Source organism: Lynx canadensis, chromosome D1, assembly GCF_007474595.2.
Source record: "Lynx canadensis isolate LIC74 chromosome D1, mLynCan4.pri.v2, whole genome shotgun sequence".
NCBI classification, from domain to species: Eukaryota; Metazoa; Chordata; class Mammalia; order Carnivora; family Felidae; genus Lynx; species Lynx canadensis.
In genome coordinates, this window is record NC_044312.2 from 108,714,341 (window position 1) to 108,741,940 (window position 27,600).

General features: G+C 50.4%; 1 protein-coding gene across 2 annotated transcripts; it reads left to right on the plus strand.

The window, feature by feature from the left end:
• The first annotated feature begins 578 nt into the window (after positions 1 to 578).
• On the plus strand, positions 579 to 27,585 carry POLA2 (DNA polymerase alpha 2, accessory subunit). Of its 2 annotated transcripts, none has more exons than XM_030332719.1 (18): positions 579 to 1,083; positions 4,565 to 4,689; positions 5,172 to 5,263; positions 5,847 to 5,904; positions 10,429 to 10,535; positions 12,533 to 12,726; positions 13,590 to 13,678; positions 14,920 to 15,075; positions 15,935 to 15,997; positions 16,784 to 16,826; positions 20,133 to 20,257; positions 20,549 to 20,587; positions 21,318 to 21,391; positions 24,399 to 24,507; positions 25,015 to 25,121; positions 25,930 to 25,989; positions 26,245 to 26,371; positions 27,083 to 27,585. In XM_030332719.1, the coding sequence occupies exons 1-18, from the start codon at positions 1,005 to 1,007 to the stop codon at positions 27,233 to 27,235; spliced, it is 1,800 nt and encodes a 599-aa protein (XP_030188579.1). In that variant the 5' UTR covers positions 579 to 1,004; the 3' UTR covers positions 27,236 to 27,585. The 2 variants fall into 2 exon arrangements, with proteins under 2 accessions (XP_030188579.1, XP_030188580.1); XM_030332720.1 differs by having other exon boundaries at positions 26,270 to 26,371; positions 27,083 to 27,170.
• The last annotated feature ends 15 nt before the right edge of the window (positions 27,586 to 27,600 follow it).

Below are 27,600 nucleotides of genomic sequence, written 5' to 3' on the forward strand. Positions count from 1 at the left end.
TTCTACTCAGAAACCCAAAGGCACCCAAACCCAACGTGCTCAGAAACTTAAGGCACTTGTCACCATTCCCTCCATCCTCCACCAAAATGCCCCAGATTGAGAAAACAGACCTAGCGCTATGGCTGGGACCAAGCTGACAACCACTGACGACAACCAACCAGATTCCCCAAAGAAATCACCCTCTTAAGATAAGCGACAGCACACCGACTGCAGGGTCGAAGACGGGGACAGAGAAGGGAAGACCTGCCCTCCCTCTCCCGCGCGGGGCACAGGTCTGGGAGGCTGGCGGGCGTATACACAACAGCGCCTGCGCACCAAGGCTCGAGACAAAAGGGTGACGAACTTTCGTCACCGAGCTTCGCCCAGCGGGCGGTGCCCGAAATGCAGCAACCGCGGCTGGCACGGGGACGCGATTTCGATCCGGGGAGTCAAGGACACCGCGCGCCGGAGCCCAGCTTTCGCGCCTTACGAGAGGCAAGCGCGCAGCCGCCACAGGGTCGGACGCGAGCGCGCGGGCAGGCGCGTTGGCGTTTGTGCGCACGCGCCCTCAGACGCGCGAGCGCGCGCGGCGCCTGGGAAGGTGAAGAAGGAAGCAGAGGGGAAGGGGTGGGGTTGAACCGGGCCTCGTGCATGCGCGCTCCGCGCACACCATTTGGCGGGTTTTCCTTGATTGCTCGGTTTTGCTCCAGTCCTCGAGATGCTCCGCCGTAGCTTTTAGGAAGCAGGACGTTCTCTCCAGAAGAGCGAGTTAACGAGATTTCTGCTTCTTCCCTTCGGGTGTTTGGCGCTTCTCCCAATTAAAATAAGGCGCACCTCCGTGACTGACGCCTGGGACCTTCTGACCGCCTGAGGGCTCGGGCTGTTTGGCCCCCTTCCGTCTCGGTCTCCCGAAGGGTGAAAGAATCAGGGGAAGCTCGTCCTGCCCCTCGATCTCCACGCCGCGGGTTCCTTAGACTCCGGTCCGAGCTCGGTGGGCCGGACCCCCGGCCGCCCCCTGGGTCACCATGAGCGTGTCGGCCCAGCGCCTGGTGGAGGAGTTGCAGATCTTTGACGTGGATTGCGATGAGGCTCTGGCTGAGAAATGTGAGTCCCTCGCCTCCGCCCCGGACCCCAGCGGAGGTCCGCGCTCGCGCTCCGTGTTCCCGATCACGTAGAACCCAGAGGGGGACCGCTTCCAAGCCCCACCTCCCCTAGATCGGACCTCTTGGTCGTTGGGAGGTGAAGAGTGAATCCAGGTGTTGAGATTCGGGATGTGGGGACTTTGAAATGTTTGCAGCGTGCTCTTGGATCCCAACCCAAAAATAAAAATACGAAGCACCACTTTAAATCAACGCAGTTTCGGAAGGGTGCACTTAGGACATGCCAGGTTCAGACTAGGCCCGGTGGCAAGAGCTGGGAAATTATTTAAGCCTCCATAACAGAGCAAGAGATGGGGGGGGGGGGAGGGGAGGGGTTTGCAATATGGCTTTTTATTCCTGGCTCCTCCCTTTCCAGCCTCCTCTTTAAATTTCTGCTGATCCGTTGTTTCCCATCAAAGCCGCTGGTGGTCTGTGCTAATATGCCTCCCTTGAGGTGGGTTTCCAGAATTGAATTTGAGCTTTGGTAGGAACTGTGGGGAGCTTGTCAGCTGTTTACAGAGGGAGAAACAGCCTGAGCTGGTCCCTGAACCCCAGTCCCCTCTCCTCCGGTCCAGTGCTCCCTGTTACTGGTCAGGCTCTGGGCCAGGAGCAGTTTTCAATACATAAAACCAGGATGCAAACATGTTAACTTAACGTGAGATACCAGAATAGTCCACGTTCGTATGCCCAGTGCGTTCTTTTCCAAAATTCCTGTTGCTTCCATTTCCCAGAACTACTTTGGTAGTGACGTTGGCACGCTAGGCTTTGAATTCATAATCACTAACCTCACTGGGACTCTAACATTGCCGGTCAGACCATATTTCCCTGATCTGTTCCCCTCTGCGTGTCCTGGATGACTGTTTGCCACCTTCTCCTCCTTTGACATCTTTCAGTCCCACTCAAAAGCTGATGAACTTGTTTCACCAAGGAAATAGAATTGGAAAACTTCCATAAGTTACCACCGTTCCTTCTTCCCACCTACCTCTCCTTCCGAACTATTATAATGAATAAATTCTCCATATTCCTAGCAAAATCCAGACCCTCCACTTGAGTCCTAAATCCCATTCTTTCTCACCTTAAGAACATCACCCCAGTAATTCTAAACTCTTTATATTTTCCCTTTTTCTCGCTCTGAGAGCTTTTTCCCCTAATAGCGTAGAAATGTGGTTCTCGCTCCCCCCCTTTTTTTTTTAATGTTTATTTATTTGTTTTGAGAGAGAGTGTGTGAGCAGGGGAGGGGAAGAGAGCAAGGGAGGTAGAATCCCAAGCAGACTCTGTCTACACTGTCAGCACAGAGCTTGATGCGAGGCTCAAAACTCATGAGCCACAAGATATGACCTCAGCGGAAAACAAGAGTCCGATGCTCTACTGACTGAGCCACTCAGGCTCCCCTTGCTCCTCTTTTAAAACATTCTAGGGGCGCCTGGGCGGCGCAGTCGGTTGGGCGTCCGACTTCAGCCCTGTCACGATCTCGCGTTCCGTGAGTTCGAGCCCCGCGTCGGGCTCTGAGCTGATGGCTCACAGCCTGGAGCCTATTTCCGATTCTGTGTCTCCCTCTCTCTCTGCCCCTCCCTCGTTCATGCTCTGTCTCTCTCTTTCCCAAAAAAAATAAATAAAAACTTTGAAAAAAAAAATTAAAAAAAAAAAAAATTCTATTGACCGCCCCCCCCATTCCAATTCTCTCCTCCCCAATTACACCAAACCTCCTCGAAAGGGTTGTCTATATTTGCTGTCTTCATTTTTTTCCTCCCTCAGCCCATTTCAGGAAGCTTTTTCATCCCCAGCACTTTGCTGAAACTGTTCCTCTCAAGGTCACCAGTGACCTTCACCTAGCTAAAGTCGGGTGAATTTTCAGTCCTCGTCTCAAATTAGCAGCATTTGACGGTCGTGTCCTCTTTGAAACACGTTTTTCTCTTCGCTTCTCAGACACTACACCTGGTTGTTTTCTTACCTTGGTTGTCACCACTTCTCAGCTCATCCTGAGCCCCAGACGAGCCCCTTCCTTAGTCATCTCAGCCGGTCTCGTGGTTTTTCATCCCATGTGTTGCTCGTGATTCCCAGGTGTACATCTTAGCCCAGACCTCTTGCAGAACTGCAGGCTGGTCCGTACTACTGCCAGCTGGATATTTAATTGGCATGTCAAACTCCATGTGTCTAAAAGCCAAGCTCCTGTATGTCCTCACGGTACTTCCTCTGCTGTCTTCCTCACCCTTCCAGGGGCTCAGGCTGAAAACAGCCTCATCCTTGACTTCTTTTTTGCTTCACATCAGCGAGTCCCACTGGCCTTACGCTCAGGATGCTTCCCATCTAGAGCCCAACCACTTCTTCCCCACCTCCGCTGCCACCACCTCGATCCCAGCCACCATCACCTCTCACCTGCATTTTGCCATAATTCTCTCTCTCTGTCTCTCTGTCCCTCTCTCTTTTTTTGAGAGAGACAGACAGAATGAGTCTTCAGCAGGCTCCACGCTCTTCGCACAGCCACGTGTGGGGCTCGATCTCATGACCGTGAGATGGTGACCTGAGCCTAAATCAAGAGTCAGACGCTTAGGGGCGCCTGGGTGGCGCAGTCGGTTAAGCGTCCGACTTCAGCCAGGTCACGATCTCGCGGTCCGGGAGTTCGAGCCCCGCGTCGGGCTCTGGGCTGATGGCTCGGAGCCTGGAGCCTGTTTCCGATTCTGTGTCTCCCTCTCTCTCTGCCCCTCCCCCGTTCATGCTCTGTCTCTCTCTGTCCCAAAAATAAATAAACGTTGAAAAAAAAATTAAAAAAAAAAAAAAGAGTCAGACGCTTAACCAGCTGAGCCACCCAGGTACCCTGCCATGATTATCTTAATTGGTCCTTCTGAATCTGCCCTTGTCCCCTTTAGTCTATGCTTAACACAGCATCCAGAGTGATCCTGTTCTGTCCAGACTCTCTAGTGATTTTCCAAGTTACTCAGAGTGTTAACCAGGGTAATTACAGTGGCCGGCAATCTGCACCTTCTTGACCCTTCGGCTCATCTTCTGTCTCCTTCCTCCCTATGTTCCAGCCATAGCGGCCTTGCTGGTCTTGCTTCTACCTCGGGATCTTTGCTTGAAAGCTCTTTCCCTGAATACTGCACGCCTCACTTCCGGTCTTCACTCACTGAAGCCTGCTCTAATCGTTGTGTTGAAAAATACCAACCCCTGATCCCTTCCCCGGCTTTATTTTTCTACACAGCACACGTAACCGTCTAACATCCTACAGATTTTTACTTATTTGTTTTCTGTCTCCAATAGTAAACTTCGTGGAGACCAGGATTCTTCTGTTTTGTTCACTGCTGTAGTCTCATGCCTGGAACAGTGCCTGGCCCTAGTGGGTGCTGAATACATATTGATTGAATAAATAGAGGATTATTTTCACTTTTCAAGGGGAAGGCTGCAAGCAATGAACTGAGTTCTTACTCATCCAGTTTTCCTTCCTACAGTGGTAGAGCTGTGCATTCTGTATGGACAGAATGAAGAGAAAATGGCCACTGAGCTTATAGCCTTCTGCACCAGCATACGTAACGTCCGCCTGACCTCAGAGATCCTGAGCTCTTTTGAGCATGAGGTAAGAACAAAATGTAAGGAAACTAATCCTGAAATTCTCTATTTTTGCTCTTGAGGGAAGGCGTTGGGATGTATTGAGAAGCACAGGCTGTATAATCAGGTCTGGATTCTGTCCCGATGTGCACTTGGGCAAACTATAGAACGTGTTTCTGGGCCTCCGTTTCCTCTTCTGTTAGTGGTTCTAATCACCCATATTTTTTACGGTTATTGTAAGAATTACACGAGAGTGGGTATAAATCATCTAAAACTGTATGTCGAGTGGTAGGTCTTCAAACCATTGGTTTTGTTATTAGAATTAATTCTTAGAAACAAATAGTCACGGGATAACTGTTCCTTTTTAGTCTATCATGCATCCTCTTAATTCCTTGAGGAATTTTAGATATATGTGATTACGTTTTGAACGCCTACTTCACGGCTGTGAAAAACACTTTCTCTGTTACTTGACTACACAATAATATATATTCATTATCTTTTATTCCTCAGTGTCTGAGCAAAAGATTGCCCAAAGCCTCGCACAGAGCCTCCGGGGATGGTGGGCATGCAGGAGCTAGAGACATTGTTTCCATACAAGAACTGTATCCTTTTCTGCCCAAGGTCTTTGCATCAAGCCACATGCTGTGTTTCATAATTTGTGTAATTTTAAAACAAACAGTAGGGGCACCTGGGGGGCCCAGTCAGTTGAGGATGCGACTTCAGCTCGGGTCATGATCTCGCGGTTTGTTGGTTTGTGGGTTCGAGCCCTGCATCGGGTTCTGTGTCTGCCTCTCTCTCTCTTTGCCCCTCCCCGACTTGTGTATATGTGTGCACGTGCTCCCTCTCTCTCTCTCAAAAATAATAAATGAATAAACTTAATAAAATAAAAACAAATAATAAAAAGTACATACTGGGGCGCCTGGGCGGCTCAGTTGGTTGAGCATCCGACTCTTACGTGGCTCAGGTTATGATCCCAGGGTTGTGGGATCAAACGCCGCATCAGGCTCTGCATTGAGCACGGAACCAGTTTGGGATTTTCTCTCTCTCTCTCCCTCTGCCCCTCTCCTCCACTGGCTGTCTCTCTAAAATTAAAAAAAAATTTTTTTAAGTACCTACTATTTAGATTTCTTATCTAATCAACCATCGCCTTAGATTTTGGTTGTTTTCCTTAAACACTTTTTTTAGAATTGAAGTGGAGGAAGAAGAAGAGACCCTCTTGAACTCTTACACCACACCCTCTAAGGTGAGTATAGTGTTTAGAAATGCTTTCTACAAGTAGCATTTTTTTTTTGTCTTTATTCTAGAAACATTAAAACATTATCGCAACATTTGAAGTTCTAAGGGAGAGGATGAACCACGTATACGGTTCCTGCCACGTCTGACTTTCCCATCACGGGCATAGATGCGCTTACATAACAGCAGTCCTCGTGACCATGAAGCTACCCTGCTTTTTTTTTTTTTTTTTTTTTCAGGTAGCATATCATAAAATGTTTACAAATACAGTTTCTCCATAATTACTCTCTGTAAAAGTTACACAGTGTTGTATCAGGCAGAAGTCTTACAATGGAATAATGCAGTTCTGGCGTTGGATCCCAGCGTAAGAGGCAGGATAGGATAAGTGGAATAGTGTTGCCCTCCAAGCCTGAGTCAAAAGACCTAGGTGACCTGGGGTGAGTTGTTTTATCTGAGCTGCGGTTTCCTCAGCTATACGATCGGGGTGCTTTTGTTTATTTACTGAGCAGCTGCTGAGTGCCAGGCACTGTACGAGACCCCGGGTGAACAGTGGTGAATGAAACGAGCATGGCTGGGCTCTGCCCTCAAGAAGCTTAAAATGTGTAGAAATTCATAAGCACAGAGCAAGCCTTAATGTTTCAAAGCAAGTTACCCTGTAAGAAGGAAGGTGAGTGGCTCAGGTGTGCCTGTGGCGAGCAAGAAAGCTAAAAACGTGCCCCGTGGAGGTGCTGACACAAAACAGGCACACACCACATACTATGTGAGCCTCCTGCGACTTCCCTTAGCCTAAAATTGAAGAGATCTGAAATCAGCACTTGACTGTCCCCCTAGAGATGGGCTTGTCCGGGAGCCCACACCTTACTAAAAGGTACCTCCGCTCTTGCGTTCGTTCGGGCCAGGAACCCTGGAGACCTCCCCCAGTCTTCCTTCTCTCTCACACCCCACATCCAACTCCTCCACCAGTCCCGTTGGCCCTCCTTCCAGAATCCGGGTCCTCTCCGAGCCCTGTCCACCAGGACCTGTCACCACCAGGCCTGCAGCACGGGCGTCTCCTGAGTGAGTGGGATGGCTTCCCGTCCTGGCTTCTTTCACTCTGTCCGCCTCCAAGCAGTTCACACAACAGTCGGTGCTCCGTGCCCCTTTCGGATGCAAGTCGGACTAGGTTTTTCCTGCTCTCGGCTCTCCCCTGGCTCTGCCATCGTCCCTGATAACGTTCAGAAGGTGTGTGAGCGTCTGTCCGGAGTTGGCCCCACTCCCTTGTCTTCCCGCCCTCCTCCCCACTCTGGTGGTCTTGAGACACATCACACGTGTCCATCTCATATGCCCCCTGCCTGAGGGAACAGCTCTGCCTGCGAGAGCAAAGCCCCCTCCTCTTTCCCTCCCCCGTTTTCTTCTCTTGCTCTATTCTTCTCTGTGGAACCCATTGCCATGAGACCTGTTCTATATTTACTTCTTTGTTTTAGTCTGCCTGCCTCCCTTAGAACGGAAGCTCCCTGCAGAGACGTTCCTTTGTTCGCTGCTGTTTGCCCAGAGCCTGGCACATTGGTAGTTGTTGAAGGACAGCTCTTCTGGATGAGCACGGTTGCCTTGGCTGCCTGCGTAGGATCAGCCAGAATTGTGGGACCCAGCGGGGCTGTCACGTGTCGATCTGACGGACAGTTTCACAGCTCCAGAATTTATCTGATCTGTCTGTATGTCCGGAGCTGATCACGTTCTTGGGGACTGACTCGTGGTAACCCAGCTCTCAGTAGACTGACGCAGAGATCAGATGCAAATTCACTTGACTTAATGTGGAAGTATGTACCCTCCCAGCCACGGGGACATCCTACCGAGGACACCCGTTCCTGCTACAGAGACATCTAGGAGGCTCAGTTATGCATCACACTTGGTGACCAGGGAATCAGAGTTGAGTGAGTCGGACTGAAATGAGCAAACAATATGAAATGTATCTGAAGCTCAGGGGAGACGCCGTGTGGGCTGAGCTAGAGGAACGTAAAATACTCAGAACAGGAGCTGGCACACAGAAACTGCTTGATCGTTGTTAGGCCACACATCAGTGGCCTCCTGACAAAATAGTCATGGTGCCGAACGTCGGTCTTTCCCACACGAACGGTGCCACAGTGAGGTTGCCAGGCCCTTGTCGGGTCTCAGAGGCAGGTGTACCTGTGCTATAGGGGGTGAATGTTCCAGTGGCCTTGGTTTATCATCATTATTTGCCTTGTGCAGTTGACAGCGACTCTGCCTCCAGGCTCACTGTAAATCCAGTGGTTATAGTCTGGCTTTCCTCATGTCCTGCCTGACAGGGGAGAATGTGTTAGCCCAAGGATTTGAAGTTCCCAGGCCGCCAGCGTTATATTTCTAGCAAGTTAGTAAACTGGCATCCTTGGCCGTAACTTGGGTTTCTGTGTGGCGTGAGCATGTGCTCACCCCGGCTTATGGGAATATGGTACCCTCAGTCACTTGTCCTCGCTGTGAATGAATACTGGCCTGTAGTGTTGATAGACCTCATGAGCTTGGTCAGAGCGCATCCCCAAGAAGCATGACTGGAGTTGGTTTATTGACACAATCAGCTTTCACTGCGAGGGCTGAGGACGAGCACCGTGAGACTGCGTTGTCTCCCAGAGTAACCTCCTCTTGCCGCGTCCTGGGAGACAGACTGTCTTTCTCTTGAAATACTGCCACACCACCTTGGCCCCAGAGTTGGACAGCCCCTGTGTATTACCAGGGTCGTTTAAGAAAATAGTTTGAGAATGTATAGCAAAACCATAAAATCTTATCCATCCTTTGGTCCAGTAACTATCCCTAGTCAGACTGTCCCCTAAGGAAATAATCCAAATTATGGGAGACGCTGTCTGTGTAAAGGTGGGCATCTCAGCATTATTTATAATCACCCAAAACTACAAGCATCCCAGACATCCAGCAGCAGAGAAGTAGTTATGTAAATTATTACGTAGCAATTTAATTAGCACAGCTACTAAAAAGGACAAAGTTTTTGATAATGTGGGGAACTGCTCATAATTAATATAGTGCAAAAAAAGCAGTATATGTAATATTCAAATTAATATTTGTATTTATTTAAAAAAAAATTTTTTTTAACGTTTATTTTTGAGACAGACAGAGCATGAACGGGGGAGGGGCAGAGAGAGAGGGAGACACAGAATCTGAAACAGGCTCCAGGCTCTGAGCCATCAGCCCAGAGCCCGATGCGGGGCTCGAACTCACGGACCGCGAGATCGTGACCTGGCTGAAGTCGGACGCTTAACTGACTGCGCCACCCAGGCGCCCCAAGATTTGTATTTAAACTAAGATTAAATATTAGAATTTATATTTTTTTAACTGGAAAAATATTAAAATACTATTAAAAAAGAGTTATTGTAGGGGCACCTGGGTGGCTCAGTTAGTTGAGCATCTGGCTTCAGCTCAGGTCACGACCTCACCGTTTGTGGATTTGAGCCCCACGTCGGGCTCTCTGCTGTCACTGTAGAGCCTGGAGCCTGCTTCAGATTCTGTGTCTCCCTCTCTCTCTGCCCCTCCCCTGCTCATGCTCTCTGTTTAAAAAATAAAATAAACATCTTTTAAAAATGGTTATTGTGGGCTGGGCCGCAGCAGTCTCCAGCCGTGGGCAGGAAGCAGAGGGGTGAAAAGAAAATGGTTATTGTATAAGAGTGGTAGCATAAGGGTCTTTTGAAAATCTAATTTCCATTCCAGCTACTTAATGACGGTCTTGAGTCCGTACTCTTGTGTTCTGTCCCCAGTCATCCCCAGCAGATAGCCGTAGTGGCATAACTTCTGTACACAGCCAGGAGGAGCCCAAGGGCAGGGAATCCACCGCAGGCCAGCTGGCCTCCTGGTCGTGGTCCCAGCAAGGGTTTTGTCTTTGCTCTGTCACAGTCGTCTGTCCTAGACTTTGGGGAGCGATGAATCTCTGAGCTGTGGGTTTCATCCTCCTTCCTGGGCGTATCTTTGGATTCTTGGTTGATGAGAAAAAAACCAGAAAACAGAAGTGACCGTCAATGAGGTGTTTGCTAAATAGTCTCCAACTATGAGCTCAACCGTGTTATCCGCCTGGAGTTGTTCCTATCTCTGATTTTGAAAACGTGCGGGGGACTTTGCCAAAATGAGTAGTAACGTGGTCCCATCCCTTCTGAGGAAACCGTGGCCGCACAGGTCAAAACCGTACGCGTCGCAAAACTCAGCAGCTGTACTAAAGCAAAGAGGTGGGGGAAGAGAGCGACCACGTGAACAATTTGACAGGACAGATTGCCTGCTTGGCAGTCTTTTTCTGGGAAATGTTGGTACTTTTTCATTATTGCCTTCAAAATGGGGACAGGATTCTGATGGCTCTTGGTCACAGCCGCTACAGATTTCTATGTGGGCTTATGCTTGGAGATGGGGCCTTAAGAACAGAACCAACCCAGTCCTACCTCGTGCCCTACATTTGGGCACCATGCTTCTCTTCCTAAGGGGCTGTATACACTCGGTTAGCAACTTGCATCTACAGTGACTGGGATTCTGTCTTCTGTTTTGTTCCTAGGGTTCTCAGAAGCGAGCTATCGCCACCCCAGAAACCCCCCTCACCAAAAGGACTGTGTCTACTCGGAGCCCCCATCAGCTTCTCTCGCCGTCGAGTTTCTCTCCAAGGTATGGATCAGAATGAATCCAGCTGCTAGACAGCAGGCCTGCCCTCCCCTTTCTCTGGTTATCGCGTGGCTGACTCTACAGAGTGACCCTACAAGGTGCAGGTGGACATGTACCTCCGCGGTGCCTGGCCGGAGAGCCTTGTTTCTCCCTGCCCTCCCTGCCTTCTCTTCCTGTGTGGAAAATTACCGTGTCTTCCAGTAGTTAAGGAAACTCACTTTCCACCCACTTTTCTGGGGCTCATTTCCTAGATCAGGAACTGATATCTTCTGTGGAAAACAACCTATCTATTCAGAAGTCCTGGAGTCTTAGGAGTCTTGCCAGTCGAGACAAATAGGTTTCCACCTGCCTCTGTTAGTTCATTTGTTGTTGGGTTTCTTCTCCTTCTCTTAAGCTAAAGTATTTAGTTTTTAAAAAGAAAAGCACGTCTCTGCGTTCATAATGTTGTGTAACCCGTTTATTGTTCCTCTCTCAGGTTACAACTAGTTTCTGAGAGGTTGCTTGTCGATGTGACTCTACACGGACTTAATTGGCATTTTTATCCCCACTGCCACCTCTGCACATAAATCCACAAAGATCACATGTGATTTTTTTTGAAATCCGTAAATGACATGTCTTCTATTGGAGAATCCCATAGGTGAGGGCCCTGCCGAGTCGGAGAAAGGTTTTGGTGTTGCCACATCAGGATGAGGCTAAGAAGCAGTCACGTTAACCGTTTAGGGAAATACTGACTGCCATCGGCCACCACCTGTGCTTCGGATCACGTCTTCCAGATTCAGCAGAGCTTAAGATTTCCCAGCTCCTTCTCTTGAGAAAGGAGGTGATCGCAATCATTCCAGATGAGCAGTCCTTGAACTCTGATGGACAGTTAACGCCAGCTTGGTCCACTCCTGCTCTCAGGTTTCGGACATGAGCTTTCTAGACTTCCAAGGGCATCTTTGAAACTTGCTGTATAGACATGGTTCTCATGAGCTGAACCAGCACTGTCACGGCGGTTATAATCTCTAAATAAGCAGTCGCTCAAAATGTCATGGCGTTAAAGGGCCGGTGGTCATGGCTGTCCCACAGAGTTGCTCTGGGAGGAGCTTGGAAAAGTCGGCGATGCACCGCCTAGGCATTTTTTAATGCACGCTAATAAAGCTGACGTCAGAGACTGGTTTGGTAATTTATGAAAGTAACCTCTAAATTATTTAAGCAGAGGCGGCCCTGGAGAGCGAGGTGATTAATTGAGCTCATTTTCTGTAGCCTGTCTGTCCAAAGAGGGACTCATAGCACCAGTTGCAACGTCACCCACATAAAACTGGCCCCTGCAGAGTCTCGGCGCATTAAATGAAGACGGTTTGAAATAGACCTCTCTGTGAGCTGTGTGCACGACCAGAGGATTAGAGGGCCTCACTGTCATCCAAGCTGTTCAGCAGTATTTGTGTGTTTTTGTTTACCAGTCAGTGAGAGGAAATATGAGAACTTGTCAGTTGAGCCTTGAAGAATGGGAATATTTGTTCACCAACTGACTGAATTCATTACATCTCCACCTCCGTAGACACTGGGGAAAGTTGATTAATTCCTTTTAACTGTGTTTTATTGGGGTGTCTACCTTAAACTACATCGTGAGGTATTAGATGTGCACAGCAACTTTGGGCTTATCCACAGCCAGGCTCTAATGGTATTTTAATAAGTGCTAAAAAAAAATCGTAAGAAACCAAGGAAAGTGATACTTGAAACTTGCTTCTTAATCAGTTCAGCGTTTGGTTTGGTTTGGTCTCGCTTTGTTTCATTTGAAGCCAGGAGAAAACCCTTTAAAATCTGTCTCTGTCTCTAAACTTACCCTCATTCCTGGAATTCCTTAAAGGTCCGGGTATGTCCGACCCCATTAAGCTGATTAGATTTAGAAAATGTGAGGCCAGCTTGACGTTTGTCCAATCCCCAAGGTGACCTCATTGTATTCCCCTCTCTCTTTAGATACGAGTATAGTAATATTTACCTGTTTTGCTTCCGATCAGTGCTGCTCCCTCTCAGAAGTACAACGCGAGAAGTAACCGCGGAGAAGTGGTTACCTCCTTTGGCTCAGCACAGGGAGGGTCTTGGTCTGGAAGAGGAGGGGCTGGCAATATCAGCCTGAAGGTCTTGGGGTGTCCAGAGGCACTAACCGGGAGCTACAAATCAATGTTTCAGAAGCTTCCAGATATTCGAGAAGGTGATTGTTTTTCCCTTTGAAATTCTGGAGCGGTGTCTGGGTGGCTCAGTCGTTGAGCGCCCAGCTTTGGCTCAGGTCATGATCTCATGGTTCGTGGGTTCAAGCCCCGCATCAGGCTCTGTGGTGACACCTGAGAGCCTGGAGCCTGGATTCTGTCTCCCTCTCTCTCTGCCCCTCCCCCACTCACACTCTCCCTCCCTGTCTCTGTCTCTCTCTCTGTCTCGAAAATAAATAAAACATTAAAAAATTTTTGTTAAGAAAGAAGTTCCAGAAGCTATAAAACCACCTGGAAAGGTATAAAGTAACAAAACTTTAGCAAGGCTGGTAGAACAAGTCCCAAGGTTGCCTTTGAATACAGAAGTCGGTAGGTGTCCTCCAGATGCCCCTGTTAGTGGAGGGACATGAGTGGAGGGGATGCTCTCAGTAATTCTCCCAAGTCACTTTGCCTCCCTAAAGAAAAGTGCTAAAGAAAAAGCACGCAACCATTTCCCAGTGACAACCACTTGAACTATGTCAAAAAAGCCCAAGTGAGGTCAAAGACACTCACGGCTTCTTCCTTGTAAAGAATGGAAGACGCTCCAGGTTGGGCTTGACTTCCCCTAAACCTCACTGATGACCAAAATAAAAGGAAGACTGGGTTGTGGGGATCCGTGCTGACTCTCAGGGATTCTGCCACACGATATGTGGCCAAATGGAAGGCCACTTCAGCAACCAGATTTCGAGAGATTCGTTAGGCTTTAGAAAGACGTCCTGGACGCCCTCCTGCTTCTGGCTGACTTTAATATCTTACAGCGTGCGGTATTTTCTCCCCTTGGCAAGTGGAACGTCCTAAACGCGATACTTTTTCCCCTCTGGGATTTCAGTTCTGACCTGCAAGATAGAAGAACTCGGCAGCGAACTTAAGGAACATTACCAGATTGAGGCTTTTACTTCCGTTCTGGTCCCAGCTCAAGTAAGAATTGTTCTACCAGTTCCTCCCAGTTACTGTTGTACTTTTTAACTGATGGGGAACAGGCATCCTTCTTGCGTCCTTTTTTACGTCTTGTCTACATTCTAGTTAGAACATCCGTCTTGGTCGAATTTGATAAAATGGATCCTTCTGAAGAAAGACCTACGAGAACTGTCGGGTTTTGTGACCAGAGACGGTCATTTTCTGTGCACTTGGTTAGGGTCTTGTGCTCAAGCAAAGACTGAGGCCTTTTCCTTTTAGTGGTAAGGCAGGTGCCCCCTGGAGATTTCCTACAAATAGAAGCATTCAGTTATCAGGATATGAGGACAACGGCAAGGATAGGGAGTCTAGAAGCGGTGACTCCTAGTCTCTCCTAATCTGGTCTCTGTCCTTAGGAACCAACTGTTGCCAGTAGTATCTTGAATGGTGATATCATCTGGCATATGGATCAGTGCTTTCTCTCTAAAACATTTTTTAATCTAAGGGGAAATGTGTTCTAGAACATTCCTTATGGTATTTCTGTCATTGTTTGCATTCGGAGAAGATTGACCAGTTGGGGAAGATATGCAAAACCATGTCATAGAAGGAAGTTTGGGAAAAGATTAGACTTCCTCAGTCGGCCCCCAGGAGTGGGAACAGGATAGAGGAAGCCCCGGGGAGAGAAATTTCAGCTCAATTCAGAGAAGAACTTCCTGTTAAGAGACAATATGGTATGTGGTTAAGGATATGGCTCTGGAGCCAAACTTCAAACCAGACTTTACCCACTCTTTGACCTTGATTAAATTATGTAACCTGTTGGGCTGATTTTTCTCATTTGTAAAGTGAGTACAATAACAGTATCCACAGTTTCACAATTGTGAAAATTAGACAGGTTAATACACGTAAGCCTGTAGAACAGTGCCCGATGTTCATGAGCTCGATAGACCTGAGCTACTGTTAATAGTCGAACTCTCCAGAGATGCAGTGGGCTGCCTTGGGGTGCAAGTTTCCCTTTACTTGAGATGCTCAAGCTTAGGTGGCCACTTAGAGGGGCTCAAGCATGGGGGTGGGGGGGGGTGCAGACAGACCAAATGCCATCTGAGTGTTCGTTCTTCTGCCGTGAGAGGCAGCGGAGATTCTCGTCAATATGATGCCCCGCCAAAAAATATTTGCCGTTTGGGATTTGCTTCGTGACTTATTCTGTTGACCTCAGGTTTTGAGCTCCTGTCCCAAAGACTGTCATTCTTTTGTTACACCTTCGGTAGGAGCCTGTCACTCTGCTGGGCCAGATTGGCTGTGATACCAACGGGAAGCTGAACAGCAAATCCGTGATTCTTGAGGGAGACCGGGAACACTCCTCAGGGGCTCAAATTCCCGTGGATTTATCTGAGCTCAAAGAATACTCTCTGTTTCCCGGACAGGTGAGATGGGATGCGCGAGGGCTGTTCACCCCGTAGTACGTGTAGCGGGCTGCAGCTCTGGGGACGAGCGTTCTGTCACCGGCTGCCTGTCACTTTCAACCTGTGGCGGTGGGGGGTGTAGCTAGAGCCCAGGCTCATGGGGATTCCAGCTTTCCCCCAGTGCTCTGACCTCGGCTCTGGGATCTGTTGCCGGGGTCCAGCTCCACCCCACAAGATGTGTCATTCTGGCCACATTCCTTATCCTCTTGAAGCCAGAGTGTCTTCATCTCTAAAATAGGAATAATAATTCTTACCTCATAGGATCATTACAAAAAATTAGGTCATCCGTATAGAGCATAATTATTACTAATACAACCCCTTTGTTTTCTTTTTTCTTTTTTAAATTTTTTATTTATTTTGAGAGGGAGGGAGAGAGAGAGAGAGAGCAAGAGTGAGTGAGCACAAGCAGGGAAGGGGCGTGGGGAGGTGGCGGGGCAAGAGAGAATCCCAAGCAGATTCTACACTGTTACGAACCGTGAGATCACGAACTGTGAGATCATGACCTGAGTCAAAACCCAAGAGTCAGACACTTAACCGACTAAGCCACCCAGGCTCCCCAGCCCCTTTAATTTGTTTTCTAAAAAAATACCCCCACGTTTACAACTACAAAATGAGATAGCTGGACTTAGTACCTAATTTTTTTTTTTTTTTTAAGTAAACTACCCAACGTGGGACTCAAACTCACAACCCCAGGGTCAAGAGTCGCATGGTCTACCCACTGAGCCAGTCAAGTGCCCCGATACTTAATAATTTTTAACTGTATCAAAATAGTGTATTGCTGACTTGTCATTTATCTCCCGTTCTGCTTCTTGTCCTTCAGGTTGTCATTCTGGAAGGAATCAACACCACGGGTGGAAAACTTATTGCCACCAAACTCTACGAGGTACCCCGGCAGTTGCCCAACCCCCAACCCCTCCCCACCCCCTCCCCCCGCCCCGCTTTGCTGCCGGCACAGTACATGCAGTTCTGACTGTCCTGGAAACTCATCCCTTTTGAGAGCCTATCTGTTTGCTTCCCAATTCTCTATAAAATGGGAAGCTGCCTCTAGGCCAGGGGTCAGCAAACCATTTCTGTAAAGGGCCCGAGAGTAATTATTTCAGGCTAATTTACAGGACATACGGTCTCTGTCACAATGACTCAGTTGTGCCGCTGTGGCATAAAAGTGCCATGGACCCCCCATAAGCCAATGAGTGTGGCTCTGTGCCAGTGAAACTTGATTTATAAACACAGGAAGTAGCCAGACTGCACCCATAGGCCCAAGTTTACCTATCCCTGCTCTAGGTGATAATCCTCCACTGATTTTCACATAGTGCAAGCAGAAGCCTCAGATTCCCTGCTGTCCGGTCCTGGCCGAGGGAACCGGTACTTTAAGCACCTGTCTTGAGTTATATTATGAGATTAGCCGTGACCTCCCATTACGTGGATTTCTTGGTCACTCTGAGCCATATAGAAGAATGGCAGGTATCATCAGATCTGTGAGCTTTTAGCTCCAAGGAGCAAGACTGAGGCTGCTTTCTTATGCATCTCAGCCCTCCCCCACCACCCTCCCTCCCACCTGCAAATGCTATTTGCCCACCCCCCTCCCATGCCGGTCAGGGGCCACCCCTTTTTTTAACCAAAGATGGTGCCTGGGGTAAGGCCTCAATTTAGCTTTTCTCCTGTCTTTAAGGGTGTGCCGCTTCCATTTTATCAGCCCCCCAAAGAGGATGAAGGTAAGTCTGGGTCCAAACGTTGTTTTGCTAACAGTGAATATGGTGGACGAGGTTCCTCAGGCCCTGAGAAAACTGCAGAAGCTGCCTGGGCGCACCCTGGCGGAGGCTAGGGGTGACAGCAGATTGGTGGCTTCACAGGCGCTTTGTGGAAGGCCGGGGTCCGAGCCCAGTGGGCGTTGCCACCTGGGTTCTGGCTACAAGAGGCATGCCATTTGTATCTGGAAGTTACTTTATGAGAGGGAAAATAGGAATAGTTTATATAAAAGAATTTCTTTGAATGCACTGTGTTATCCTGGATGGGATCCGGGAAGAGAAAAGGGACATTAGTGGAAAAGCTAGTAATACCCAAATAAATTCAGAAGCTAAGAGTAACGAGCCAGCCTTAATTGCTACGTTTTGACAAATGCACCATAATCAGGACGCTGGGGGCATTACGACATTACGGGACGCTGGGGGAAAGGTATATATACAGGAGCTTGGTGCTGTCTTTACAACTTTCCTATGTTTCTAAAGTTATTCCAAAATAGCAAGTTTATTTAAAAATTAGACAAATTTAAGAAACAAAACATAGAGGAAGGGAAGGAAAAATATAAACAGAGGGAGGCAAACCACAAGAGACTCTTAAATACAGAGAACAAACTGAGGGTTGCTGCAGGGGTGCTGGGTGGGGGGATGGGCATTAAGGAGGGCACTTGGGGTGGGCACTGGGGTGCTATGTGTAAGTGATAAATCACTAAATTCTCCTGAAATAATTATTACACTGTATGTTAACTAACTTGGATTTAAATAAAATTTTAAAATTGAAAAAAGTAGACAAATTTCTAAGGAAGCCCAGAGTCATTTGATAACTAATCTAGAGGGGAAGGGACAAAAAGAAGTGTTAACAGACTGCCTCAAAATAATTCAAAGCATTTTTGAAAGCAAAGCAGAAGACTATTGAGGACTCACAATGAGATGGCTGACGCCAGGGTATTGTCAACCCCCTGTGCACATTGATAGTGATGAGGTCATTCTTGGAGATGACCTAGAATCAGGAATGCAGTTTAGGAGTTTGTGACATTGCTCATTGTATCAGAAGATAGGTGTTTCTGGCAACACGAGTAGTCTGGTGATATTAGGTCCACTTCAGGGGGTGAAGCGAAATTGACATGAGATGCCTGGAGCCTCGCTGTATGCCAGGGAAGCCTCTGGAAGCGGTTGAATAGGTTATTAAGAAACATTTTTGACCAAGGTGTTGAGCCGGGCACTCGTGGAGACAGAGTAACTCAGGGCCTCATCCAGCTGGCACTTGGTATTTACTCCAGGGTTTACATCTCCTGTAGGCTCCTCAGAACCAAATTTAACTTTGTCCTCTGCCCTATCGTTGCATGAAACTTACTCTTCTCCCTGAACTGTCCATCTCATTTCATGGGGTTCCTGCTCTGGTAGACCAGTAATGGCCCCCCCCGCCCCGGTCCCTGCAACGTGTGAATATGTTACTCTATATGGCAGAAGGGACGTTGCAGGTATGCTTAATTTAAGAATCCCGAGTGGGGGGGTTAGCCTGGACTGCATAGGTGGGCCCAGTGCAATCACAAGGGTCTTTGTGAGGGGGGGGGGGGAGGAGAATGATCTGAGTCAGAGATAGAAATGGTAGGCTACCGGCTTCGAAGGTAGAGCAAGGTTCATGAACCGAGGAATGCCAGGCAGCTTCTAGGAGCTGGAAAAGTCAAGGAAACAGTTTCTCACCTGGAGCCTCCAGAAGGAACACAGCCCTGCCAACACTGATTTTAGGACTTCTGACCTCCAGACCCGTGATAATAAACCTGTGTTGTCTTTAAGCCACTAAGTTTGTGATCATTGTCCCAACAGCCATAGGAAGCTAAAACCCGTTGAGAAGGCAGGGATCTTCGGGTTTTGTCAGTGAGAGCCACAGAAACTGGTTCGGACTTAAAAAGAGAATTTGTTAGGGGAAATCCAGCTAGCCCACAGGTAAGAGAAGCAGCTAGCTAGCGCAGCTAGCTCGAGGTATCCGGCTAGCAGGTATTCCCCAACTATGCCGCCCGGTTACCTCTGGCTGGAATAGGTCAGCTCCACCCTTTTTTCTGTTCTTGGATAGTTCACCTCAAGATTCCAGAACCAGGGAGAAGAGCGTGGATGGCTTGAACTGGTCAGACGTCTGTCTCCGGGCCAGGGGACGACAGTACACTTAATTTGCAGCCCCCAGACTGCTTTACGGAGGAGAGGGCTGGCTCTCCCAAAGGAAAGCCGATGCTGTGGGGAAAAGGGCAGTGTGCGACAGGTGGCCAAACGCCACGCCTCTGTGCCGCTCACGCGGGAATCCCATTCCGAGCCTCACACCCGGCCCATCTGGACTCCTCCGTGGACCGCGTTCGGCAGCCACACGGGACCACCAGATGTTCCCTCACACCAAACACACTCAAACCGCACGCTCTCCAGGAGACTGCTTGCCCTGGCTCCCGGAAAATCCTACTTACAAGCATAAGCAAAGCAAAATAAGCCAGTCACCAAAAGATAAATATTGGGTGGTTCCACTTACATGAGATACTTAGAACGGCCAAAATCATGGGCAGGAGAATGGGGGCAGGGGAGGAGGAGTTAGTGTTTAATGGGAACAGAGTTTCAGTTTGACAAGATGAACAGAGTTCTGGGAATGAATGGCAGCGATGGTTGCCCGACATTCTGGATTCTTTTAATGGCACTGACACGTACACTTAAAAATGGTTAATATGGTAAGTTTTATGCTGTGCTTTTTTTTTTTTTAATTTTTTTATTTACTTTTGAAAGAGAGAGAGAGACAGAGCATGAGCGGGGGAGGAGCCAAGAGAGAGGGAGACACAGAATCTGAAGCAGGCTCCAGGCTCCTAGCTGTCAGCACAGAGCCCGATGCGGGGCTCGAACTCACGAACCGTAAGATCAGGACCTGAGCTGAAGTCGGACGCTTAACCGACTGAGCCACCCAGACGCCCCTATGTTGTGCTTTTTTTACCCCAATAAAAAAGGGAGGCAGCGCATTAGCAGACCTTACCTTGATCACGTCTCTCCCGATTGCTTCCTCCCATCGCTCACGTGTGCTGCTAGCAAACCGCCTGTCATGCTCTGGCTATTCGCGTACTTCCCCGTCTCTAGCAGCTGATGGAATATTCTTTGAGGCTGGGAATGAGGTCTTATTCTTGGATTCCCAGAATTGTACACCTAGGGAGACTCTCAATTAATTGAATCCTGGGGCGGTTTTTTCCCTAATCGTCCTTTCTGCCACCGTTCCGTTTTCTTCTAATCAACACCTCATGATCCTTTCTGTCTTAGATTTTGAGCAAAACGTGGTCCTGGTGGCCTGCGGGCCATACACGACCTCCGACAGCATCACGTATGACCCCCTGCTCGATCTAATTGCCATCATCAACCGCGACCGGCCAGATGTCTGCATCCTGGTAGGAAACCCTCCTGGGACAGCTTCGTTGGGCGGGGGGGGGGGGGTGCCAATGGGAAAACTGGGGAAGAGACTTTGGGAAAAGGCCCAGTGTTGGTAGGAGGCAGCCCCTGTCCATCCAGGGTCACAGCTGGGCACCCCCACCCCATCTGCTACCTGTCCCGGGCTCCACGCGCAGCCCAGAGGGACAGATAGATCCTGGGCAGAGAACCACTAGGAGGGTATGTGAAGGTGCTCACAGACACTGTGTGGTTCTGACACCTTTGTTTCTCTCCCCTTGGGCCTGTTGCAGTTGGGACCTTTCCTGGATGCTAAGCATGAGCAGGTTGAGGTAAGTGGCCGGGGCTGGGATGGGCAAGTGCCGGATTCTTGCGTTCAGTTGAGCCCTCGCTGTTACTTCCAGATTTCGGAGTTTACGCTGCATCTGTAACAAACCTAAATTAATCCCTGTGGCTAAACAGAAAAACATTGTAGCGGGGCATTTTTATAAAGATACGGAATTTGAAGGCTTCACTTCCCCAGCACACAAGGCCATTTGGAAGCTGGGGGAGGGAAATACAAAGCTGTGAGTCCTGGTGTCCCCTTGGGACACTGCATGCGGAGGCGCAGGGCACTAGCTCGGATGCAGGTGTCCGTGGGTCGCGGAGCCGCACGTGCAAAAGCGCCCCACCAGGCTGCTGCCCTCAGCTCCTTGCCCCACACCATGCTGTCCCTTGGTGCATAAAACACAAGTGGCCCTTCCCAGGGCATCTCTCGGCCGAGAGTTGGTGCCTCCTACCCTTCTCTCTGGATATTGTACCTTCCACAGAAAGGATTTTGAGACGCTCTTCCTTTTAGTCTTTCTCTCAGCTTACATTCCAGGGGATTTGGAATTCCTCCCCCATCTCCTCTCCTGCCCCCTGGTAGACTCCGCTCCTTGAGGACAGAGACGCGTCTCTTTCGTCTTTGTATCCCCTCCAGCTCCTCGCTCAACAGCTGGCCCCTGAGGTCACTAACGTGTTAGGCAGGTGAATAAAGGCCAACGCCTACCCTCTAGATCGGTGTCCCTTCTTCTCTTGCAGAACTGTCTGCTGACAAGTCCATTTGAAGATGTCTTCAAGCAGTGTCTACGGACAATTATTGAAGGGACACGAAGGTCAGAATTCAGAATGTTGGACAGAACCTTAAGCTGCCTAGTTTCTCCAGGGCTTCCCAGTAGGAAGCTGAAACTGATGGAAAGCAATGGTAGCCCCTACCCCCTTCATCCTTTTGAACTACAGAGATCGGATCCAACTCTTGACCCTCAAGTGCACCGACGCCAGGTTAAGAGGCATCTCTGTCAAACACAAAGATAAACACACTTGACAGGAAAACGCTTCATAGACTTTCGCTCTTCCCTTGCTTGTTCTTTTACTTCCTTCCTTTTTCTCGCTCGCCTTTGTATAAGCTCATTCCATGGGAATCTTCCCAGCTGATTCTGAGAAGTGTTTGATGAGTTACCCAACAAAATCCCCAGGGGCCCCAAACATCTTGCTGCGCGAGTGATTGTTTTGGGGTGAGCCCAAGTCCTTCCCCGGCGTCAGAGCTTCCCTGGGTTTCGAGGGGCACTGCTGACGGCCAGGAAACCGTGGTAGAAACTCCCAAGAGGGTGGGACCTTGGATCCTCGCCGTAGACCAAGGGGAAGGGACGGTGAGAGGTCACAGTGGCGATGAAAGAGATGAGCGGTTCTAATTTGAGAGAAAGGGCACTGTTCCAGGAAGAGTCTAAAGCTGCATGTAGGAAGTTAATCAGGAAGCTGACCTCCTCACTTCCTGTCCCTGCCCTTCCAGTGCCAGGGTTTGAAAGGAATTGGGGTAGGTGATGGATCTTCTCCTCCAGGGATTTGCTCGCCTGTAGCTGAGCTCATAAAAAATACACATTCCTGAGGCTAAGCTTTTAAAAACGAGTCTGTAACAAAGGTGGTTCTCAAAACAAGATGTATAATCTTCCGCCCATCCGCCGTGAGAACTGATCCCAGAGTCGATTAGTCGTGATGCTACCTTCTTGTATGGGCAGCACGGCCAGTGTGGTAGGCCTCGGGGATGGGGGAAGACACCCTCTAACTTACCTGCCAGGGGACTTGAGTCGTGCCAGTGACAGCCTGCATGCGACTGGGTCTCCCCTTCCCCCCCTCCCTTCCACAAAGGAAGACCATACAGTGCCTGCCCTCTTGCCTCCCACGTTGTTGTGACCCTGGCCGGGTTCATCAGAGCTGGAGAGCGCCCAGTGCTCCTCCTCTGAGATCACCCCCCTGCCCCCTCCCGGCATCCGGGAGCAGGGCCGGTGTCCCCTTATTTCGGGTCCCCTGGGGATGGGCAGGGACCTGCATAGCAGTGCCCAGTGGGCTGGGTGCTGTCCCTGTGACATCGGGTTCTGTTTTTGGTTCCTCGCCCCGTGTGGTGGTGACAGCAGTGGGACAAACAAAGAACAAATGGGGCATTGTCACTGTGGGGTGAACACCCAGCGCCGCCAGGCACTTTCATCTGTGGCCAGTGTGCGCCTCAGGGCAGGGAGAGCCGCCCCCCCTTCCCCTAACTGTATATAAGTGGTCAGCGTCTCCTCGTTAGGGGAATTTATTTTTATTCCTGAGAATTCAGAAACGGAGCACAAAGCTGATTTATCAGTAAAAGCCAGAACTATTGAGGAAGCACCCCCTCCACAGAGAGCTGAGCCGCAGAGGGAGCGGCCGCGGGGACCCTCCCACCATGATGCCTGAGGGCTGTGCAATGCTCAGCATAGTTGGAATTTTCTTTCGGATCCCTCCCCCTACAGCCACTTCATAACCATGAGCGGGAGGGCTGTTTTCTCCTTAACCGTTGCTCTTCCAGAACCTTCGCTGAAACAGAGGGGCCAGCTGCACAGCCGCCTCTCGTGTCCACCACAGAGTGAGCCCGTGGGGTCCGGAGCACGGCGAGTCCCATTCGGGTCCCCCCGCCGGGCCTTGGGAAATGATAGTGCACTTTTCCATGTCAGAGGGACCATAGCATGCAAAGTATCTGTGGTCTCAAGATCCTTATTCTCTGTTGCAAAAGTCTCAGTTCACACTCTGAGCAGGTATGACAAACAAGTGACAGATGTGACCACAATCACCAATGCCTTTATCCCTGTACCTGTATCTGGGAAGGCCACACGTTTTAAGCAAGAGAGGGAGCTGGCAGGGAGAGCTGTTGGTGAGTCTTGAACATGCCCCCAAAGTGGCACTTTGCGCCTGTGTGGTTTGTAATAGGCCCCACTGCCAAGCACCGCTGAGGGAACCAGGGAAACAGGATTTTTTTTCCCCCTTTCCTCTTTTGTGTGGCTGAGGAGGATAAACAGTTGGGTCCCAGAGTTCAGGGTTTTTCTTCGATTACGTGTTGTCCCCTAGAGATTCCCCCCTTCTGCCTCCGTCGGGGAATCGTTGCTTTTGCTGTTGCTGTTAAATATTCCTGTCATTTTGGCAACACGGGCTGCTGAGAAAAACTTGGGGCTTCGCTTCCGCACGCGAGAGGCACGGGGCTGGCTCGGGGAGAGGCCACCTGCGTTCCTCCCCATCCCTCTGAAGGTGTTTCTGTCTCCGTCGTAATTCAGACCGAGCGTTCTGTCGGGAGGGTCTAGTTGGATCCCTGAACGGGAAGGCCGTGTGTGCAGGCGGTCGGCAGGCCTGGCCTCTCCCCGGGAAAGAGCCCCGGTCAGGGAGACTAATGCCCGTGAGCTGCATCTGTTTGCGTAGCGCGAAGACGCAGAACTTTGGGTTCAGCTCTGACTCTTTGGTCTAAACCTTGTCTTTCTAGATTTTCTATATCCCAACTTCTCCCCCTTTTCTACCAAACGGTCCCATCCCTTCCCCAGTAGAACATCAGAAGAAAGTGGAACACCCGGAAGGAAGCATGTCCTGGGTGACCTGAGCCTCGTTGAGGTAGAAGGGTAGAGATGAGAACAGTCGTCTTTTGCTCAGTGTCCCATGGGAAACAGCACCTCTTCTAGAATTCAGTTCTGAAGTTCCTCCCTGGATGTAGGCTCTCGTATTAAGCTGCGACATCTTCAGTCTGTCGTCCAGCTGTTCTAACTCAACTGCGCTCGTTTTTCTCCCTCTTCTGATGCTTTTTTTTTTTTTTTCTGATGCTTTTTTTTTTTGACAAAGTAGCTCTGGCTCCCACCTCGTCTTTGTCCCATCGCTGAGGGATGTGCACCACGAGTCCGTGTACCCACAGCCACCCTTCAGCTACTCCGATCTGCCTCGAGAAGACATCAAGGTACCAGCATCCTTTCCCTGAGAAGCAGGCAGCCCGAATCCAATGTGCTGCGGGGGACCCAGCTCTTCCCCCTAAGCGGAGGGAGGGGGGTACCTTTTGGGGGCATGGATAGGGCCTGAATTTTAAGCTTCTCTCTTTTTTTTTTTTTTTTTTTTAACATTTATTTATTTTTGAGACAGAGACAGAGCATGAACGGGGGAGGGTCAGAGAGAGGGAGACACAGAATCCGAAACAGGCTCCAGGCTCTGAGCCGTCAGCACAGAGCCCGACACGGGGCCTGAACTCACGGACCGCGAGATCACGACCTGAGCCGAAGTCGGCCGCTTAACCGACTGAGCCACCCAGGCGCCCCTTAGGCTTCTCTTTTTAACAAGCGAATGTGATTTACTCTCTGTTGGTTTGCTCCCCCTTTCGGTGGTCTCCCCAGCCCTGGGAGACGCCCCACTTTCATGGGGAAGAAGTTTCTAGCTTTGGCGTACAAATGCTCGTCTTGCCCCTTCAATCTAGCGAGTGCGGTTCGTGTCTGAGCCCTGCACCCTCTCCGTGAACGGAGTGGTCTTCGGCCTGACGTCCACGGATCTGCTGTTCCACATGGGAGCCGAGGAGATCAGTAGGTGAGAAGCAGTTCTGGGCCAGCAGGCAGGGCACTGGCTTTCTAGACCAGAGAATCGAGGGGCTGCTTGGCAGCCTTGCCTGGGAAGTCCCTAGAGCAGCACTTTGTGCCACACCCTTTGGCCATTAGAGTTTCTCTGTCCCCAAGACAGCAACTGGATACGTTTGTCTCTGCTACGTTCGTCTGCAGTGTCGGAGACCCCGAAGAACCACGTCTTTGTGCTTCCTTTATAATCCTAGAAGTTCACCTGCTTTCCTTCCCCTCCCACCTTCGTGACCTAGGCAGGAGGGGGCGTCCCTGCTCCGGGAGAATGAACGGGCAGCCTCCCTTACCAGAGCAGGTGTCGTTCTGCAGAATCAGACCCCGCCACACCTGCTGAGCGTAGGTCCGGCAGTTCAGTTCCCCCGTCACCGGAAGGAGTGTGAAGCAGTTGGCGTGTTGGGCGAGATGGGTGTGCGCTTGCTGGCTGTGGTTGAGGGTCACCCCGACTGCACGCCCCCACCTGCTGGTGGGCCCCTGGCCCATTCTTGCACGCTGCGGTTCTAGCCAACGGCCCGCTATGGTCTCGCCACCAGGGATGCCTGCCTTTTCCCTCCGCAGCCCGGTGGCCGGCTCCCCTCCTCAGGTGGGAACAGACCGAGCTCTTTGGGGGTGGGTCTTTGAACTTCCCCAGAGCTACCCTCCCGTCACCGCACACGGGCCGCGTAGCTTCCCCCTAGTTTATGACAGCCTCGAGTCCTCCCCAGAGAGAAACAGAAGCTGAAAAACAGGGCTCTGCATTCCGTTTCTTGCTTCTCTTCCTTCCCCAGTTCTTCTGGAACTTCAGACAGACTCAGCCGAATCCTCAAGCACATCCTGACCCAGAGGAGGTGAGCCGGCTCTCTGTAATAACTGACCGTGAAGAGTGTGCTCCGGGGTCCAGGGCTCTGACCGATTTGATTGGGAGCGCCTTCCTTGGGCCACTCCCAGGGAACTCTGCCCTGCCGTGACAAGCCCGCATTCTGTCCCCCAAACACAGAGGAGCAGGAAGGACAATCTGAAAGCATGGATGCAGAGAGGGAAGCCATGCGGGAAGGGTGGGGCCCGGATCAGCCACTACTGACTGTTTCTCTCGGTGTCTGTAGCTACTACCCGCTCTACCCTCCCCAGGAAGACATGGCCATTGACTATGAGAATTTCTACACCTACGCCCAGCTGCCTGTCACCCCAGACGTCTTCATTATCCCATCAGAGCTGAAATACTTCGTGAAGGTGGGTTTGGACTCTGCTTTTTCCCAGAAATGCCAGAACCGGTCTTTGACTTCCCCTTGTAGACCACTGGTCCTCGCTCTTCGTGCTGGGGACGGTGGCCTCGTTTGTTTGGGAGAGGTGGTAAACTAATCTGTTAGTAAAACGTGTAAGGAAAAAGGCATCCCCCTGCTTGCCTGCGCCCCAGAGCATGGTGCTCTGTCGGCCCAGCCTGGGAGTCCCAGGGGCGGGCAGGAAGCCCCTCAAACAGTGGCTGTCAGCTGGGGCCATGTCAGGGTGACCTGGAGAGGTTTCACACTTGCACTTGCCCGCCCCCGCCCCTGAATTCGGATGTGACCTCCAGGGGGATTTCAGCCCTTTGTCTCTTTATCATCTATGCCACCCGAGGCCTGGCCCCCCCCCCCCCGCCCTGCTCCGTGGTGGGTCCCTCACAGGGGATCCTCCCGACCAGCACCCCTCTGGCCAACCCAGAGCCATTTCGTCCTCAGGAGGTAGACATTTGTCCCCAAGTCTGGGAGCCGATTGTTACCCTGCCGGTTCACCTCCTTCATTCTGTTTCAGAAGCTCCTAAGGAATTCAGGGTTTTCCAATAATAAGTTAACAGACCAGACTTGAGATGGGTTCGGCCTTCCTTTCCATTTTATAAACCCCTCGCTGGGGTCTGACGGTTAGATGATTCCAACTTTCTCACGTCGGCCCCTCTCCTTTCCCCAGGACGTCCTCGGTTGTGTCTGTGTGAACCCCGGGCGCCTCACCAAAGGGCAGGTGGGGGGCACCTTCGGCCGACTCCTCCTCAGGAGGCAGCGGGCTGAGGACGGGGAGGGGAGGCGGAGTCCGTGTGCGGCCGCCCAGGTGGTCAGGATCTGAGGCCCCGGTGCTCCATCGTCCCCTGTCATGCGGCCTCGCGGACACGTGAGCCCAGGAGCGGCCGTCCCACAAGAGCCCAGGTGTGGAAAGGTAGAGGAAGCAGGCAGCGAGCTGGAGAAGAGGCTGCGGGGTCTAGGCCTGGCGGGCAAGGCCTCGTGCAGCTGGACCCTGACTCTGAGTTGAACTTCCTGGGAGGAAAGCTGCTGTTTCTTCAAGTACACGCAGAATCCAGAGAGAACCGGCCGTGGACGCGGCGTGCTCCGAAAACGCAAGAAGGCTTTTTGATTTTTCTACTTGATATCAGACACGGAAACAACTTTTGGAGAAGTAAAAGTAAATTCTGAGGAGAACTTCTGAGTTTAAAT

Excerpts from the sequence above, each read along its gene's own strand:
- POLA2 (XM_030332719.1), top strand. The coding sequence starts at position 1,005 with ATGAGCGTGTCGGCCCAGCGCCTGGTGGAGGAGTTGCAGATCTTTGAC. Across the intron at positions 15,076-15,934 it reads ACTCTCTGTTTCCCGGACAG|GTTGTCATTCTGGAAGGAAT; the intron begins GTGAGATGGGAT and ends CTTGTCCTTCAG. Across the intron at positions 21,392-24,398 it reads ATTATTGAAGGGACACGAAG|CTCTGGCTCCCACCTCGTCT; the intron begins GTCAGAATTCAG and ends TTGACAAAGTAG.